Below are 18,482 nucleotides of genomic sequence, written 5' to 3'. Positions count from 1 at the left end.
CCCCGGGCCTGCGTGCGCGGCCTCCTCCGCGCGGCGCCTCCCGGGCCGCTCCGGAGCTGGGAGGCAGCCCCGAGGGCCCTGCAGGGTCTCGTCTTCTGGCTGTTCAACAAAACTGGCCCCAGGATCGACCCGCTGACACCGGCTGCCCCAGCGGAAGCCACCCGCGCCAAGCGGATCCCCGCCGGGCCCCAGACCTGCCCGGCGGTGCAGGGGCCCGCTGGCCTAAGGAGAGGGGGGCGCTGTCAGCAAGCTGCTCCACACAGCCACATTAACCCCCTGCCGCAGGGCCATCCTCCCCTTGATGAAGCCCTCCTTTCCTGCAACCCACCTCTCCCAGAGATGATGCCCATGGGTTACCAATCACCTGGAGGGTCCGCAGGGCTGAGCTGTGATTCGTGGACAGGAAATCCCACTCACACCATCTCTCCCCCGCTGCCCAGCCTGCTCTCGGTCCTCGTGCCACCAGTGCTGTGGGCAAGAGCTACGTCTTCTGGGCATACGTCCCTTACTCAGCAGGGGCACAGGCTGGCAGAGGCTGCTGCAATGTGCTTCACACCAGGCCCAACCACCGGCAGGAGCAGCACTGCCAGACACCCTGGAGTTGCACACGTTACAGGCAGCCTGGAGCAGCTCAGCCACCATCCAGCCCACCTCCCAGGTGCGCAGCAGGCAGGTCATGGCACCATTGATGCACTGCTGCTGACCACCAGGAGCCAGCCTGCCTGGGAGAGGGATCCAGTGCTCCAGCCACAGGACTGTGCAGTGGCTGCCATGCCGTGCAATGCAAGTTTCTCGTGGGCCTCCCAGGAGCACAAGGTGCAGGGAGAGGGCTGCCAGGCCAGAGAACCCCCAGCATCACCCCCTGCCCCTGCCCTGGCTGTACCGGGAAGATGGCCAGCCCAAGGGCGCAGTGCAGGGTGGCAAGGATCTCTGCCACACACAGGTGCCCCCGCTGCCAGTGACTAGCAAATGATGCCATCTGCTGGGGCGCTGCAGAAGTGCCAGACAGACCTGGCCACAAAACAGGAAGAGCTCAACCCACAAGCTCCCAGGATCTGGCTGGTTCCTGGCTGTCGGCAGCCGTACAGCAATGGAGCATCCTGCTGTCAGGGCCTGCCTGCTGCGCACCTGCAGGGAAATGGGCTGCTCCAGGCTGCCTGTAGTCCCTGCAGCCCCAGGAGCATCTGACAGCGCTTCTCCTGCCAGTGGTTGGGTTTGGTGTGAGGCACATTGCAGCAGCCTCTACCAGCCTGTGCCCCAGCTGAGCAAGGTATTGGCAATGCCTAGAAGACAGTGCTGGGCTGGGCCGGGAATGTGCCTCCCCTCAACCTCAGTTGGCCACCTGCACTGCCTAGGCAGGAGCAGCTGCCCTCTGCATTGCAGGCAGTTTGTTACCTCGGTAGTGCTCTGATGGACAGAGCCTGCCCTGCTGGGATTAGACTAGCCAAGCAACACCCAGATGGGTAGGGTGGGGATGACAGGAGAGTAGATTGTACAGGGTCTGTGCCAAGATGGCCAAAAGTAGGCAAACTGAGACACAGACTGGCTGCCTGAACTGGCCAGGGATCCCAGCGAGTCAGTGGCAGAGGCTGAACTATAACCCTAGGCTCCAGGTCTGTCCCAATCACTGCTGCTTCCCAGCAGCAGTAGCAGGGTTTATGGGGCAGTCCTAGCTCCCTTTGCTCCCCTTCTGTGGGGCCACGGCATGCCAGGCCAGATGAGATCTCTTCAGAGAGTCCCCAAAGAACCCCCCCAGCCGAGCACCCATGTACACAACAAGCAGCAGCTCCTGGAGCAGGGAGCCCTAGAACAGACCCCTCTGTAATCCAGATCTCGTTTAAGGGCACAGCACAGTGCCTGGTGCCCATCCTGTGCTCCACAACAGAGCTGACAGATGCTGCTATGGCCAGGTAAGCCTCAGCCCCTGCTGTGGAGACCAACCAGCCACAGTTCTGCTGGACCAAGAGTGGCAGTAGGGAGCTCTCAGCGGAGGGGCTGCCAGGCAAATCCCTCTGTATGCAGGGACTCCTCAGGAGAGCATCCTAGCTTATTCTAGTTGCCAGGACAGCCCTTCATGGACCTGAACTCTTAGAGAGCTGGGACCAAGCAACATAGATCCCTCCATAGATCCCTGTGCTGCACCCACATTCACAGGGAGTGCAGCTCCAAGAGGCTGCAGCTTCAAGGACCTAGGCACCTCATTCTGCACCAACTGCAGCTCCCAGAGGATCTTCTGGCCCCTGAGAGGCAGAGTCAAACCTGACAGCAGCCAGAAGTAGGATGGCACAGCCTGAGCATTGGCACAACACCTCCTCCAGCAGACAAGAAAGCCTGCCTCACACATGCCTGCCAGTGCCTGCTCAAAGCACAAGCCTATCTCCGCTAGGTACTGGCATTTGCTGGCTTCACCCCAGCCACCACTGTCACCAGCAGCAAGCTGACCTATCATCAGGCCACCTGAGCAGCAGGGAAGCTGTGTCTATGAGAATACCAACAACCCTCTGGGAGGGCAGGTGGTGCTGGATGCAAGCAGGCTGCTATGCCAGCAAACACGCACTACGCTTCCAGTGCCATGACACTGATGGATCCTGCCCCAAGCACCCCAAATACGTGCTGTTCCCACATGCTTACCTGGGATAAAGCAGGACCCGGAAAGGGGCTGTGGCTGACATGGTAGCAGGGAGTGCAGCTTCCTGGAGTGTTGGTGCAAAAGGCGCGAAGAGCATTCCCAGAGCACACTCCCGAACCAACCGAGCTGGTTGAGCAGCACAAGATAAGAGGTCCTAAATCCACTCCAGCTTGACAGCGAGGATCAATTAGATTAGGAGAAGAGGTCCAGCGTGGTGCTATTTCTGGTCACAGGGATGTGCAGAAAGACAGCCAGAGGCTGTCCCCCATGCCCTGAGGGATCTTGCAGGGTCAGTGACTTGCAGACCCTCCACTCTGGGACAGAACCAAGCTTAGACATGTAAATGTTCAGTGCAGGTGCCTCCAAGCAGAATGAACTGACCCTCCATCTGCAGCCAGGCCCCTTATGCGAGTCACGCAGCATGCATGAGCATATGTATTCCCACGAGGCTGTGAATCATGGCCTCCCACAGGTAGCCCCACTCAAAGGAGTCTGAAAATGCTGTAGCAGAGGGGGTGGTTATGGCCATGAGACACTACAGTCACAAAGGCTGCTCCAGCTTCTGCTCTCTAGGGCATGGAGATGCACTGGCTTTTACCAGCAGTTTCCAGGCATCTCCAGTAAGTTATAGCTGTCAGCTTTCAGGAGCAGATGCACAGCTGTGCAACTCACCTGGCTGAGGCCCTTGCTACTTCCAGGGAAGAGCAGGCAGGCAGCGGGGGAAAGCTCTTTTTGGCTTTAAAACTCCCTGGTGCCTCTGTGGGCCCTTAGCAGCAGTGGGGCAGGCCTCTGGACTATGATATTCACAGTGAGTGGGCAACTGAGAGACCAGCAATGGCCAACAGAGCATTTCACTTACAGATCCCCACCAGTGCCTGAAGATGCTTCTCAGTGGTGGCCCCTAATCTACACACTTTGCTCCTTGGCTCCATCTGACTGCCAGCACCTCTGGCACAGGACGTTGGAGTCAGTAGAAATGCTACGCTGGGCCTGGATAAACCTGAGGGCAGGATGCGACTGTGATAAATGCCTGCTGTTCACATAGATCTTGTGGCCTCAACAGATCTCACTGCCCTGATTCCCAGTGCCTGGGCAATGCCATCATGCTCACAGCGCAGTAGCCTTGCCCCAGGCCATCAGGGAGGCTGCCTCGATGCCTCTAAGTAGGAAGTGTGCAGCAGGACATGGGCACCTTCAGCCCCTGGGCCATGCCACAGGCCCCTGCTCCCATCTGCCTTGCTCCTGGGAGGGAGGGGATGGCACTGGCAGAGAGAGCCCCTGAAAGCAGATGCAGAACCCTGCAGGGACAGACTGCCTGGGGTGCAATCCAAGGTGCTTTCTTCTGCAGCTCGTGTCAACTTGCAAGCTAATTCTTTACATGCAACTAAACAGGATGAGCAGGCTCAATGAGATTAACTGAATTATATCAGATTGGGAAAAATGTGAGCAGCTGTGGCTGGGAAGCTAAAGCCCAGCTAGGCTCCTTGAGGTCTGCTGGCTCCCTCCGGATCCACCTGGGCCACAGAGCAGTGACCACCCAGCACCCGCCTTGGTGTTCCCAGGTTATGAGATGAGTCCAGAGCTGTGGGAGTTCCAAGCCTGCCCTGAAGCTGAGCACTGCTCTCTGCCAAGCCCAGGAAGGGAGGCCCAGGGCAGAGCACAGCCCAGTGTGCTCACTGTGCTCTGCTCTTCCCTGTGCTGCTTGGCTGAAGCTCACAGGCTACACTGTGCACCCAGCCAGGGAGGAATGGAAACTTCCTGGAAGGCCTGGGAGCAGCATGAGCTCATTCTCTGACTCCTCTCTTCATTAGCACTGATGTCAGTGCCAGAGCAGCAGTAGCAGCCTCTTGTGCATGCCCTGCCTCCCGCACTGAAGGGAGGCTGGCTTTCACAATAAGCCCATTGTGCAGCACAGCCTGAAACTCAGAGCTCACTCCTAGGCAGGTACTGGGCCCAGGGCAAGTGCCACTTGGAGGGTTCCTGCACCCCTCCGGTGCTCAGAGGACTTGGGAGTGGCTCTGTTTTCTGCTGATTCCCACACAGGCATGGAGGTTGCCACCTCTGTGCCACACTCACCAGCCCCTGGGTGCCCACGAGCTGATGGAGTGGGAAACAGATGTCTGAGCTGTATAAAGTAGGTTAGAAACACACCTGACTTCCACTTCATCTACTCACCCAGAAATCCAAGAGATAGGAAACTGCACCCTCACTCCAACAGTGAGAAGGACACCTCCCCTTTCCCTGTAAAAGCATGCTCCCTGTGTGCTGGGCCTGAGAGGTATGTGCCATACATAAAGGGACACTCATGCTCCCAAATATACAGGTGCCCTTCTGGGGGATGCTCCTGGCCTGGGTGTGCAAAGCTGGTGGCCCCCATCTGCCAAGGAAGGTGCAGCGCAGCCATTAGCACCAGCTGGTTAACCCAGGCCCTCATCCCACTGCCCTGGAAATTGAACCCAGGCAAGGCCAAGCCTGCCAGAGGCTTTTACCCTCTGCACCCCATATATGGGCATTGGAGAGCCTCAACAGAGCCAGTTCCCCATGTCCCATGCTGGGCATAAGAGCATGCTCAGCAAGAGATGTTCTGATTCTTCACAGCAAAGGGACTGCAGACACCAAAGGCAAGGTGCTCCCAAGTCTGACAGTACATTCAGCAGCCCTGGAAAAGAGTTTGGCAAGGGGTTACCTGGATGCCCCCAACATTGTCCCACATCAAGCCAATGAGCCTGGATCCACTGCAGTTCCAGGGAGCACACACAACTCAAAGCTCACAGAGTTCAGTGCACTGGAGTCCTGCAAGTTGCACCCCTTGAAAACTGGGTAATATTACAGTTTGGATGCTGCTCCTGCTCTGGAAAGTGCTCTGCTTCCAAAATAAGGCATGTGAAGAGTAGCTCTGGCAGCCTGGATTGGCTGGCCAATGGGCCAGATCTGGGTGTTCACCATGAGAGAACTGGCTGCCATCCTCCCAATGGCCCTGGCCCATTGGCTCCACTGTCCTGCTTTATTGGTACTTGAAAATGCAGAGAAGCTGCTATGTGCCCCTCTTGAAAGAGCCTCAGACAGACAGACACATCACACACTTCACTGGAAACAGCTCTGCAGTCTACACAAACCATAAAAGCCCTTCCCCTTCTCATGTCCAAATATGAATCAGTGAGGTGGAAATTTGGTATTTCCTATGTAACAGCTGAATGCATAAGAGATGAGCAGGGATCCGGGTTTTCCATTTGCTGCAGAAAAGCACAAAAATGAGGGCTTTCTTCTTTAATGAAGAAAAACATGAATTTTTTCTTTTAAAGGAGAAAACAACAGATTTTCCCCTTTCAAGGAGAAAAATACAAGAAACGGCAGGTTTCTACTTGCAGGCTGGCAAAGTCCCAGCCTGCAAGGAAGCTGCTTGGGGCTGCTGGGAGCAGGAGAGGGCAATCAGGCAAGGGGCACCATGTGCATGCATGCACACACATGCACATGCCAGCCAAGCAGTGGTGAAGAACAGCTCCCACAGTTTCCTGCAGGTAAGTATATGTGGGGGGGAAGGGCATAGGCCACATATGGGTCTGGGGGAGGGAGGAGCACACACCATGCAGGAAGAAGGCAAGGGGGCACAGGTCACACGGCAGGAGGGGCCATGTGCTCCCCAAGATTTATGTGCCCACAGAAGGACCAGGGCTGCAGTCAAACCAGATCAGTTCTGAAGGAGCCGCCTCCACAGCCCAGTAGGGAGACCTGGCACTAGAAGCAACGCTATGCCACCACGGCTGCCAAGGTAAGGTGCCCCCTGCCCACCCAAGGGCACAACTCCACACCACTGCTGCTTCCATGCCTCGCCATAGCAATGCAGCACTCTCTCCAGCACTGGATCCCAGTCGCTGGGCCATGGAGCTGATCCGGCCAGGCTCTAACCCAGCACCCTGCTGTGGGTGCAGAAATCTCGAGGGGTATGTGTCCTGACACCTGTGCCTCCCACCTTCCCCACATATCCACTCCCTTCCTCATACACTGAGGGTGGGGGGCTGCGGGTTGGGAGTGAGGGGCACCAGTAGGGCTGGGGGACTATGGGCTGTGAATGAGGGGCACTGGCAGGGCCAGGGGGATGTGGGTTTGAATTGAAGGGCACCAACAGGGCTGGGTGGCAGCAGGTCAGGAGTGAGGGACACCAGCAGAGCTGAGGGACTCTGGGTCAGGAGGGAGGGGCTCTAACAAGGCAGGGGGCTGTGGGTTGGGAGGGAGGGGCACCAGCAGGGCAGGGCAGCTATGGGTTGGAAGTGGGGGGGGCACTGGAAAGGCTGGGGGGCTGTGGGTTGGTAGTGAGGGACAATGTCATGGGCAGGGGCAAGGCACCAGCATATCAAGGCTTCTCAGTGCCCCAAAGCAGCAGGGGAACAGCTGTAGCTGGATCCATGGCCTGGTGAGTGAAGAGGGCAGGGGAATCTCTGATTTTCTCCAATACAAACCCCAAAATCAAATGCCAAAATTTATAGGTATTTAGAATTTATTTTATTATAATAATTGAGGCACTGGTAGGCTTCCAAATTGCTTTAAAATTGAAAATATATCAATAAAAGATTGCGTTCAACTAATACCTATATATATAGTAGCATTTCATTTTAATCACAGAAAAATGAAGATTTGGGGGGGTGTTAATCAGAGAACTTGCGATTTTTAAACAGAGAAAACCAGGATCCTTGGAGAGAATCCTGGCACCTCTCGCTGCAGGTACACGGGGTAGCAGAGACTCATATGACATGAGACACAAATGAAGCCTGAGAAACGATTGAAACCATTGTGCAAGCATTACCACTCCTGCATCAGGGGCTGGCTGCAGGAGGAGCGCCCCCAGCTCACAACACAGCACAGAGAGCTAAGACCAGAACACCATGGAGTGGTACACACCACTGAGCTGGCGAACCACAACCCTGAGCCGTAGAACTGCTACCTCGGGGTATCACAACAGACCCTCCCCACCAGCCGTATGTGCTGTGCCTGGAGTCCCCTTGGCTTGGCCTTCCTCTTAAGCATCTCTCCTGATGGCTGATGGCTCATCCCAGCCAGAATTCATTATCAGCATGAAACAGAGCGAGAGTGGCCAAACCTGGGGAAACCACTGCAGGAAATGTCTCCAAGCTCCCCATCTAGCTCTGGGTTTGAAATGGTCCCATTTTCCACTTCTCCAAGTTCTGTTCATGATATTGTAGCTGAGATTTTTGGCCAAGTAGTTTCCAAAACAGTTACTGACATTTTCCATTTATCAATAACTATATGGCTTTCAGTAAATGCAGCATTTGAGCTACTGGATAGAACAGGCTGCAGAAAGCGTCACCATCTGCCCTGAAACGGTTTCCCCCATCAACGAGCCTTTCCATAAAAACCATGTAACAGACCAACCAGTTCCCCCATGCCCTTGTCTTCCCTGCATGCATGTTGTACACACATGCATATGCATTCCCACCCAGTTCTCCAGTCTCATACAGTGCCTCTCACCTTGAGGCTTCAGAACAGCTCAGAAAAGTCACAGAGGTGGAAAACATTCAGGCAGGGTCACAGCAATGGCAAAACAGTAGTCTTCATGGCCATCCCTGATTACTAACCCACATCGGGCTTGCAGCTGTAGGCACATCAGACAGCAAATGCAAAAGGTATACTTCCCTTTCCCAACAGTACCAGTGCCCAACACCAGAGTGCTCCTCAAGCCACACAGTTCAGTGCAGTTTGTCTCTCACAGCCCCAGGGACCCATGAGAGGAGACACTGAGTCCAGCTATTGCTCAAGACTCAAACTAGGCCAGACCCACCCCACTGCCATCCACTTTGGATCCAGCCACGTGGTAGGATGACCATCCATCCCTAACTGGGCAGAACAGTCCCAAAATGGGAACATCAAGTCCTGGTCCCAGGCTGCATGATTCTGGGACAGCATTTGTTCCAGATTTGTAGTGTCGTGCGTGGATCCACGTTTTCCATTCACTGCGAAAAAAGCATGGGAAATGGCAGGTTTCCTCTTGCAGGCTGGCAGAGTTCCAGGGAGACCAGGATGCAGGGGGAACCACGTGCATGTGTGCGTGCAAAAATACGCCCCTGGCAGGGGTCAGGAATACACCCCTGGCAGGGGTGGACAGCAGCTCCCCCAGCTGCCTGCAGGTAAGTCTATGAGGGGGACAGCAGATTGAGGCCCTCGCGGTGAGGGAGGGAGGGGGCAGGGTTGGGGGCTGGGGCCGCTGTCCAGCTGAGGCAGTGCATGGGGCCTAGGGCAGGAAAGTGCAGCAGCAGGGCCTGGTCAGGGAGCGGGATGGAGCTATAGGTGGCTTGTCCAGGGGGTGGGGAAGAGTACCTCTGCTGCTGGGCACACTCCCGGGGGGGAGGCATGGGAGGGCACGTGCCCCCCAGATTTGTGCACAGAGCGGGTGAGGATTTGGGCTTGGGGCTCCCTGCCATGCTATCTTGCCCCTGGGGCTGGCCGTGTCACCATGGTGAGGCACTCCCTGCCTGTCCAGCAGCAGCAACACAGAGTTGTGCCCCTCACTGCTTCTGGGTGGGCAGGGGGCACCTCAGCACAACCGTGTGGCCAGTGCAAGGCTCCTGGGGGCAGGACAGCAGGGCAGGGAGCTCCAAGCCTGTAGCAGGCAGCCCACATCCGCTCCTGCCCCCCATGGGCTCTGCTCAGCTCTGCTCTGGCCATGCCGCAGGGGGAGGTGGGGAGTGGAGGCAGGAAGTGGACATGTGTCCCACCTTCCATTTTGTAAAAGGCGGTCACCCTACCATGTGGCCCCCTCCCTCTCCCCTCTCCAGCCCCCATACACTGTTAAGGCCAGTCATGTGTCAGCATCAGGCATTGCTGGGGAACCTGGGTCCCTGTACCCCAGGGGTGGGCAAAATGTGGCCTACGCCCTTTTATCCACCTTATCAGGGGTCTTGGCACTGTGCTTAGCCTGCACTCGCTGGAATCCTGCCACTCCCCTTATTGCTTTAGCAAAGGCAAAAGCAGCAGGAGGCCAGCTGGCCCCAGAATAAAGGCTCGCTCCATGCAGAGGAAGAGTCCTTCTTGCAAGGAACATTCGAAGCCCAATGACTTTAAACAACTGGCTCAGTAGCACCCAGCACCTGTGGCAGCCTGGAAATGCAAATCTCACACCAATCAGAAAAAGCTTCTGTGAGACCCACTGCAACAGGGGGAAGGGGAGGGAAAGCCCCCATGCTCCTTTATCTGTCTTGCATCCCAACATCCCTGCGAGGCATGATATCCCACCAGGCTCCCCATCGCACTGGCTGTGTCCATGGACAGCCACTTCCCTCAACACTACCACCAAGAACGCTTGAGCTCAGTTAATTTCCACTGAAAGCTCTGGCAGCCCCAAAGCTCTGTGCAGAAACCTCCGCCCAACAAGATAACCCAGAAGGTTTGGCCTTGCCAACTCCAAGGGTAGGCCAAGTCACAGAAAGTCCTAGAGCTAAGAATATTGTCTCCCTCCTCAATGAAACTCCTTATACCCAGCAAGCACCCCCAAACCCCCTCCAAAAATGCCACACCCTGAGCCCTCTCCCACAAGCAAAGAAGCTGCAACCTTACCCTGACTGCTCTCCTCCTGTCAATGCAATCTGGGCTTTGGCAATGCAGAACCTTTTCCTCCGTTGCCGTCTGTTCATCTGGAGAAGGAAGGTGAAGTTAGCCATGCAGAGCTGGGCTGCAGAGGCAATCATCAGGTGACAGTGCTCCCTCCCAGGTCTGCAACTCAGGAGCCAGCCAAGTCCAATACTCACAAGCGCCCTTTGGATAGCGTCAGCTTTGGGGCACAACACCATTAAACCAGAGCTGGCGCCCATGCACAGGAAATCTGTACCGCAGACGGAGTATGCCAAAAACCCTGCTCCTGCTGCTCTGCTCCCTGCACCAGCAGTGCTGGCCTACAGGCGTCTTGCCTACACAGGGCAGAGCAGGGCTGGAGCAGCTGGCTGGGGCCTTGTGTTGCACACAGTATGAAAACTGTTTCAGAGTTGGGGCCTGTACGAGACAGCCACGCATGCCTGCCCCGCCTTGCCTGCTTAGCCCCTGGGGCTGGAGTTGTCAGTCATATGCCTGTAGGAACTCAGCAAGGAGCTGCCCAGTCTGACCAGAGCAAGAGCCCCTTCCCACCCCCTGGCCCTGGGGAAGCTGCAAGCAGAGTGGCAGGTCTCTGAGGGCACAGGACTATACCACTCGCTCTATTTGGTGTCTTGGCTCCTAAGTCAGTAAAAGCCCTTAGCAAAGAAAGGGGAGCAAGGCTGTCTGGAGAGGGATTTGCCCTCTCCTGCCTAGAGATGGCCACCCCTTTGCCACAGGCATGTGCCCGGGAACCCTCGGTGATGGGGCCAGTCCAGTACAGACCCCATTCCTCAGCACTCATGGGACCCACTAGCAGCAAGCTGATGATTAGCATTACTGCACAGCCATATTACTGCATAACCATGGCATCCTATGGAGACATGGAAGCACCCTCACCTGGCACTGTCATTGCCATGTCAGGGGTCCATGCTGGCCCTGTCCTACAAATGGAAGCAGCCAGGCAAAGGAGGATTTGCCCAGTCCTTTCAGACCCTGCAGTGGTTCCGGCTCAGCTCAGCAATGGGGCAGGGAGATCTCCAAGTGGCTGAGTGCGAGAGTTATTCCCCCTTTGACTGATCTTACTGGATGCAATCCCCCTCTCAAGGTAATGGCAATCTCACTGCAGGCCAGAAAAGTCCTACCCTGCTCTGCAGTCACCCAGCAGGTCTCAGTGAAAGGTTGCCTCTGCATTACACAAAGGTGCACCTGTTTTTGGCACCACTAAGTACCACAAGGGCCAGTCCCAGACCCCAGCACTGTCTGGGACTTATACAAAGGAAGGGCAGCAAGGCACTGGCAAACACTGGAGCCCAGAGCAGGCTTTTAGCAGCTGTGCTGGGAAGTGCTGGAACAAAACTCCTATGGCTCAGTGCTGGAGCACAACCTCATGTAGGAAACCTCTGGCCTCACTGCCAGATGCTCTGGGAGACTACAACTGGCTGAAGTGTTAAGGCTCTGATTATGCAGTGCAGGGATACCATAAATACAATGTTTAAAAGGCCATTACTCTTAGCACTGACAGGTAGCTCAGAGCTATGGTTCCAGTCAACTGCAGCCCCTGCCTTCCTCGGAGAGCCAGCTCACAGCAACTCGTCTTCACCCATCACTCTCAAGGTGACCAACAGGCCTTTTCAGAAGCCCTACAGACAGATCCTCTTCTAGTGAGAACAGAAAGGCCTGATCCAACAGCTATGTCCCAGTGCGGTTCGACACCTACTTGCTACTTTTATCCACCCTCTCTCTTCCCTCATAGCACAGGAGGGGTCCTTGCATGGAAGAATCAGTAGGGTGATAGAAGGCAGCATGGCAACCCTGATAGCAGAGGTTCAGGGTGCCCCAGAACTAAAACAAGTGAAGGCACAGGGGAGGTTTCCAAAGGCTGCTAGTGCCAAGATCAGGCCAGAGCCCTCAGTTCTCAGGGGATCCAGACTGTGGCTTTCACAACCCTCTCCCCCCACCCCAGAACCACCAAACAGGTCAGGAGGCCAATCTGGATCCCCCCTCAGCTGCAGGGTCCACATGGTGCCACCACTCAGTGGCCACATGATGGCTGCTACTAATAGCAGGTCACTACCGACAGATCTGTATCAAAATACAGAGTGCTTCCTTGGGATCAAAGCCCCTAGCAGTGGCCACCTGTGAGAGGTGCTGCTAGCACTGGCTCAGCACTGCTCCCACCATCCTGAGATGCTCTCTCACCTATCCTGGCTGTTGTACAGCATCCTGAAAGCAGGGAAGGGAGATGCCCAGAGAGCCAACATCAATGCCATTGTATCCTACCTTACAGCCTCAGCTTCTGTAAGGTGCACAATAGAGCTGTGTCACTTGGATGATGTGTGATCTGTCTCCTGGCTAATAAATACAGACATCCTGGGCAACTGCAGCACTTGGGTGGTTTCAGGCATGGAAGGTTCCTTCTGGATCTGCTGCAGGGATGTGCAGGCACAGGCTCCAGCTCAGGTTACCATCCAGAGGTTGAGCAATGAAGTCAGGCTCAAAGACCATCCCATAAGTACCAAACCCACAGGGTACAGCCCAGCTATTTTAGCATATCCTATCTAGTTTGCTTTTGTGCTAGAAGCAGATACGTATGCCCTGGGAGTCCATTCAAAGAGCATAGCTGGACAATGCACACATCCTGTCATTTCTTGTCATGGTAGGCAGCAGGACATGACAAAATACAGCAGTCTACCTCTCACATGCCCTGCCCCCACAAGTGCTCAAGGCTCTCAGAGGCTGCCCCTCTCAAGAAGCTCCCCAGGTACCCAGGGCTCACTCAGCAGGATGGGGAAGCAGATGCACAGGCTCCTTCTTCTACACCTGCATGGCACTGCACTCCAGACACCACATCTTGTCCCATCCTGCCACTGTGTAGCCTTTCTGTTCAGAGACTTTGCAGGGATTATTTAGCAGTATCTTCTTTCCCTTGTGTGGTTTCTCGATGCTGCATTACTACTAATAAGCCTATTGTGACAAAAAGCCAGTTGGTCCTGCCCCAAGCCCTCTGCAAAAGGGGAGACCTGAGCTGCTCTGCTCCCAGCCCCCATAAAGAGCCCAGCACTCACCCATCAGTGATGGAAGCCAGAGCAGAGGAGCAGCAGGAGTGTTTTCAAGGCGAGCACCCGTCAGGAACAAAAAGCACAGCAGGGAGATACAGACACAACCGCACACTGAAGAAATGTGTGTATCACAGACTGCCTGGGAACGCAATCACGCAGAAGCAAGAGCTGGAGCTCAACCGCAGCTCCCTGCAGGAATACAGGGAGGGGGCAGCAAAAGGAGCTATGCTCTCAACAGATGAGCCATGCTGCCGCAACCTCACTAAGCAGCCTCTGCAGCTAGGCATGCCAGATACACAGTGCCCACCTGGCCAAGGTGGCGGCTTGGCTCTGTGGGTACTGAGGATTTCTGTCTCAGCCAGGTGCCCTGGACTCTGCTCATGGGAGCCATGGCAAGCTGGTGTCTCTGCCCCAGAACTGGTCTGCTCATCCAGGCTATGCATACCTGCCCCGGGGCAAGGAAACGCATGGCTGAGCTGCAGGGTTGCCTGTGTTAGCTGTCAGGACCAACTCCTGGTCCCCACGGCCATTAACACAGAAAAGCCAAGCCCTGTGGCTTGTTGCAGTGACCCTAAGCCCCAGGAATCAGGCTGGAGGGAATTTAAGGAGCCATCCCTACCCCGGGGGCTGGGCTTAGCAGAGGAAGTCTACATGAATGTAGCAGGGTCCCTCTGGGTCTGCTGGCAGGCACTGCAGCTGCCCCCACAGCCTCAGCGCTGGTGCAGGCAGAACTACCCCACTCCTCCAGGATCCCACCACCAGTCACACAGCAACTTCCAAGACTGCACAGTGCTTAGCCCCCAGCTGTCACGGCTCCAAGCCCACAAAGAGGTTGCCAAAGCTTGAGAACTGAGTTCTGCTTGGGGGAACACACTGCTCTGACAATACTGAAAGGGTTTGAAATCCGTTTTGGTTTCAGCAAACTGTTTGCACTGAAGAAGAGCAAGGAAATTCCACACCAGTTAAACCAGCTTATTTCCACCCTTTCCAAATCAAATGCAGCCCTTGGAGCCTCATGCTTGCAAATGTCTTCCCATTTTACTAAACATGCTGTGAAATGCTCCAAGCCAGGCAGAGCAGCCCTGCCAGGGCCCACAAAGCCTTCAGGCCAGTCTCAAAGGGACCAGTTTTGGATTGGTCCAGATGACTAATCTGGACCTCTAGCACATGTGTCCTGACTCCCAGGGCCTTTCCCAAGACCACTTTGAGGTAATAATGTGCCTCGCTAGAGCAGAAGCCCTCAGCTCCTCACGGGTTAAGCGCAGCTGTAAGTGGGATGACCCACCTGCAGGCTGAGGCTCAGGCATCAGACTCCACTTTGAAGTGGGCTCATCAGAACAGAGCGGAGGGGGCACATCCCCCACACGTCTCTACATGGACCCAATCCAACTTGCTGAGCTTCTCACGTACATATGAACAAAAGCACTGCCATGAAACATGAACACCCAAATGGGAGCAGCAGGATGCAATGAAAGACATGACAGATGGAAGGGATTGCACCAAGGAGGGTGTTAGAAATGGAGTATTGTTAGAAATGCACAGTTTGCATCTTGCACCCGATAAGAAAGAAACACTGCCAAGGACTTTTTTTCCTTTCCCAGCCTTGCCACAACTTTTCTTATGCTAAATCGCAGACTCTCCCCTAGCTTCTCCCTAGCCTTTCTCATACAGATTACAGAAGCTGGAATTCAACTGACTGTGTCCTTGAAAGGGGGGCGGGTTTGAACTCTTGGTGACCTATTGTAGTTTCTGAGCATGCTTAATTAGCTGATGCATATTTACCTCTCCGCCCTGCATACTTAAATAGTTAATTATACTATACATGCGATGTATGTAGTGATGTAACCACATGTATGCTTGTATGAAACGGAAGTGAGCTGTAAGAGTTCCTGTTTCTGCACACGTGCCCAGGAGGGAGAAGATAAATATTCCCTGCAAAATTCCTTTGTGGGTTCGGAGTAATCCGAGTTCTTGACTCTGCTCTGACCCTATTTGCAAATACACCTTTTGTGCCATCTAATGAGTGTGTGTCTGTGATTTCTGTGGCCTCCAGAGAAACGAACCGCTTTATGCATCAAGGGGAAGGAAGGGGCTGTCTAGGATCTCTGCACTCTGGATGGTTACGCATAGTCTCAGAGGGCATCTCCTCAGAGCTGCTTTCTCAAGGCTCCTGGGGCTCCTACTTGCCATCTCCATTGTGCCCCGGCACCCAGGTGCCCAGTGTAGGTGAGTGCAGGGTCTGCACCCAGACAGGCTGCTCCCCAGAATGGTTCTGAGTATAATTCCAGCTGTCCTGCTGCTGCCCATCAGCCTGCAGAGGCGACAGCCAGGCAGCTTAGGAATGTGCAGGGTTGGCAGGCTGGGAAGGGCCTGGGCTTCATGGGTTAATGCAATGACTGAAGTCCACAGTTTCCCTCAGAAAGGGGGTGTTCCCATTAGGGCATCCCAGTCAGGGCTGGTTCAATGCCAATATGACTGCCCCATGATGATAACCCTGAGGGCTGAGAAACATGGGGCCCCAGGGAGTCTTCTCATTCCTGTGGCAAGCCCAAGGGGTGCAGAAACACTCCGTGTGTCAGGAAAGAGCATGGAGCAATGGGTAGGACCCTGGGAGAGGTAACTCCAGCATCCAGAGGCAAAACCACCAGCACACAGGCAGCCTCAAGCTGTACATGTGCTGGGGCCCAGCCCATAACACCTGGCCACCATCCAACTCTCCTGTCCTGTCCCCAGGACAAACATGGAAGTAACTCAGTATGCAGCTATAGCTCAGCATGCCTGAGACGGAGACAGCTGAGCACTGGCCACAGCTGTTTTCCAGCAAGTTTGCAATGAAAGGCCCAGAGGAGCTGGATGAAGCCATCTCTGACTGGAAGCTCTGGCTGGTGGCTCCATCCCTGCACAGAGTCAGAAGCCCCAGGCTAAAGAGTCTAGGAGGCAGGATACTTGCCCGTGGTAATGCCACACAGACTTGGACAATTAGGCTGTGCTCAGCTGATAGAACTGATTTGACTCAAGACATTAAATTTCAAACAAATGAGTCAGAACAGGCTGCTCTTTGTGCAGGTGGCAGTGTGTGTGGCTGCCATGCTTAGGAAATGTGGCCTGAGTTTATATTAAACATTTCACTCTCTAGCCTGCAGCCAAGGCCTAGGCTGTTCCTGCCAAGCTGACCACAAGCTTCCATACAACTTGATCATATATCAAAGGATTTACCTTTGATCCTAAGCTCCAACTCACATTTGGAGCACCAGCTTCCACCTCCACCTGCTGGTCTCAAACCCAGAGAGAGGCCCATACACCAGTAGGGAGATGTTATCATTAGGCCATTCCCTCATGGCCTCCTTGTTTACCCAGTAGGAGAAGAACCCAGGAGCAAAGGCAGGAGACAGGCTAAGCAAAGAAGGATGTGGCCAGGCAGACAGCAGAAGGCAAAAGCAGGTGCTGGCAGGACCAAGGAAAAAAATTGCAAGTAGGAGAAGGCCAGGCAAAGCAACACTACAGAGCACACGCAAAGGGAGTAGAGCACAAGAGGATGGGGTGAGGCATGGAGGGCTCTGTCCCTCCCAGAGGATCCCTCTGCATCCCCCAGCATGACTCTGCAGGCTGAGGGTGTCAGCACCTCCTGTCACACACACAGCAGCGTGACGTAGTTGAGGCTGGAGCACTCATTCCCTCATCCCCATGTGTCTTTTGATATGGAGGGGACACCTAGACCCACCCAGCCCCTGCCCCAAAAAGCTGAATCTATACCATGAGCAAGGACAGAGACAGCAACACACGGGGCTCTGTAGGGTATGGTGTGTGGGACACGGGGAATCAGGGCAAGCAGCATGAAGAACAGCCTCAGTGCCAGTGGCAACACACAGGGAACCAAGCCCAACAGCCTGAGTGAGGGAATGCTGTGCTGAGCAGGGACCAGCCTGCTACATGGCCTCTTGCCGCCCTCTCACTGCAGGCAGCCATGCTTGCAGGGTGCTTCCCAACCCTTGCAAGGACAGCTGGTTGTGAGGGACAGCACCAGTGTCCAAGTCAGGGGGATCCACAGTGCAGTGACTGGCCCAGGGAGCGAGCGGCGGAGAAGGAGAAGGAGGGAGGTGGACCTAGCTCTCTGGGATCCCAGCCCCCCTCCCAGACTGTGAGGACCTGGGAGCACCGTGTTGGGAAGTGCCCTACAGCCTATGCAGGGCACTAGACTCTTCAGCCTGGGGCTTCTGACTGTGCAGGGATGGAGCCACCAGCCAGAGCTCCCAGTCAGAGCTGGCTTCACCCAGCTCCTCTGGGACTTCGTGCTGTAGAAGAAAGGTGCTGTGTTAACACAAGGCAGCAACATAGGGAACCTCAGTCCTGGGCCTGACCTGAATGCAGCCACTGAAGCGACAGGCACAACAGGCACAGGGAATCTCCCCATGGCAGAGCTGCCTGGGCCAGAACAATGCTTAGGCAAATGATGAATCTAGTTCCTTAAGACACTCAGCTCATGCCCAGGCCACAGCCTCTATCGTTGTCTCTTCTTCCCCAAACCCACTTTCCTCCCAGTCTGGCATCAGGAGCTGTGTATCACTTAGCCAAAGGCAAATGACCAGCACCACACAGAAACCCAAGAGACAAGTGGGCAGGAAGTCCATGAAGAGGGACAAATTCTCACCCTCAGCACAGCAGCCCAAGAGAGGGAGCCTCACTGTGCTCCAGTGAGCCAAGGGACCTACCCCCACAAGCTGCCTGCTCCAGCTGCTTTCCGTGGGCACTAGGTTTGGCAACCCTGAACATGACAAGGCAGGGCTGCCTGCTAGCCCCTAGTAAATCAGTCCTGCTCCTCCTCCAAGAGCCAATCCCCCCACTCCCACCCACCACCACAACATACTGACAGGTGCCAGGCAGATTCTCCTTTGCACAGGTAATACCTACAGGACTGCACAGGGCTGGGAGGATCAGAGCCCAGCCAATGTGATCACAACCAACCTTGCAAACCACGAGGGACCTGCAGGAACACCCATACCTGCTCTTCTGCACTCCAGGAGCCCCCAACACCCCACCTCTCGGTAAAACACACTGAAGTTTGTGGCACAAAATCCAGAGGCCTCTAAAACAACGGGGCAGCACTGGGAGACAGCAGGGAGACCGTGACTTTCCAAGGTATCAGCAGTGCCCACAAGGTGATCACCCTAGGAAGTGAGCTGTGACCCACGCTACAGAGGAAGAACACCCCTTACCCC

At 55.2% G+C, this 18,482-nt stretch overlaps 1 protein-coding gene across 1 annotated transcript in view; it reads right to left on the bottom strand.

Moving 5' to 3' along the window:
• Positions 1–18,482, bottom strand: part of PLEKHG5 (pleckstrin homology and RhoGEF domain containing G5) — an 81,881-nt gene that overhangs the window by 30,937 nt on the left and 32,462 nt on the right. Inside the window, exon 2 of the mRNA XM_019541156.1 lies at positions 10,196–10,272. Coding sequence (XP_019396701.1) covers positions 10,196–10,272 — 77 coding nt within the window. The remainder of the gene's footprint in view (positions 1–10,195; positions 10,273–18,482) is intronic.

The sequence above is a fragment of the Crocodylus porosus genome, unplaced genomic scaffold (assembly GCF_001723895.1).
Source record: "Crocodylus porosus isolate Cpor-Errol unplaced genomic scaffold, CroPor_comp1, whole genome shotgun sequence".
NCBI classification, from domain to species: Eukaryota; Metazoa; Chordata; order Crocodylia; family Crocodylidae; genus Crocodylus; species Crocodylus porosus.
This window is presented reverse-complemented; position numbering and strand designations above follow the sequence as displayed.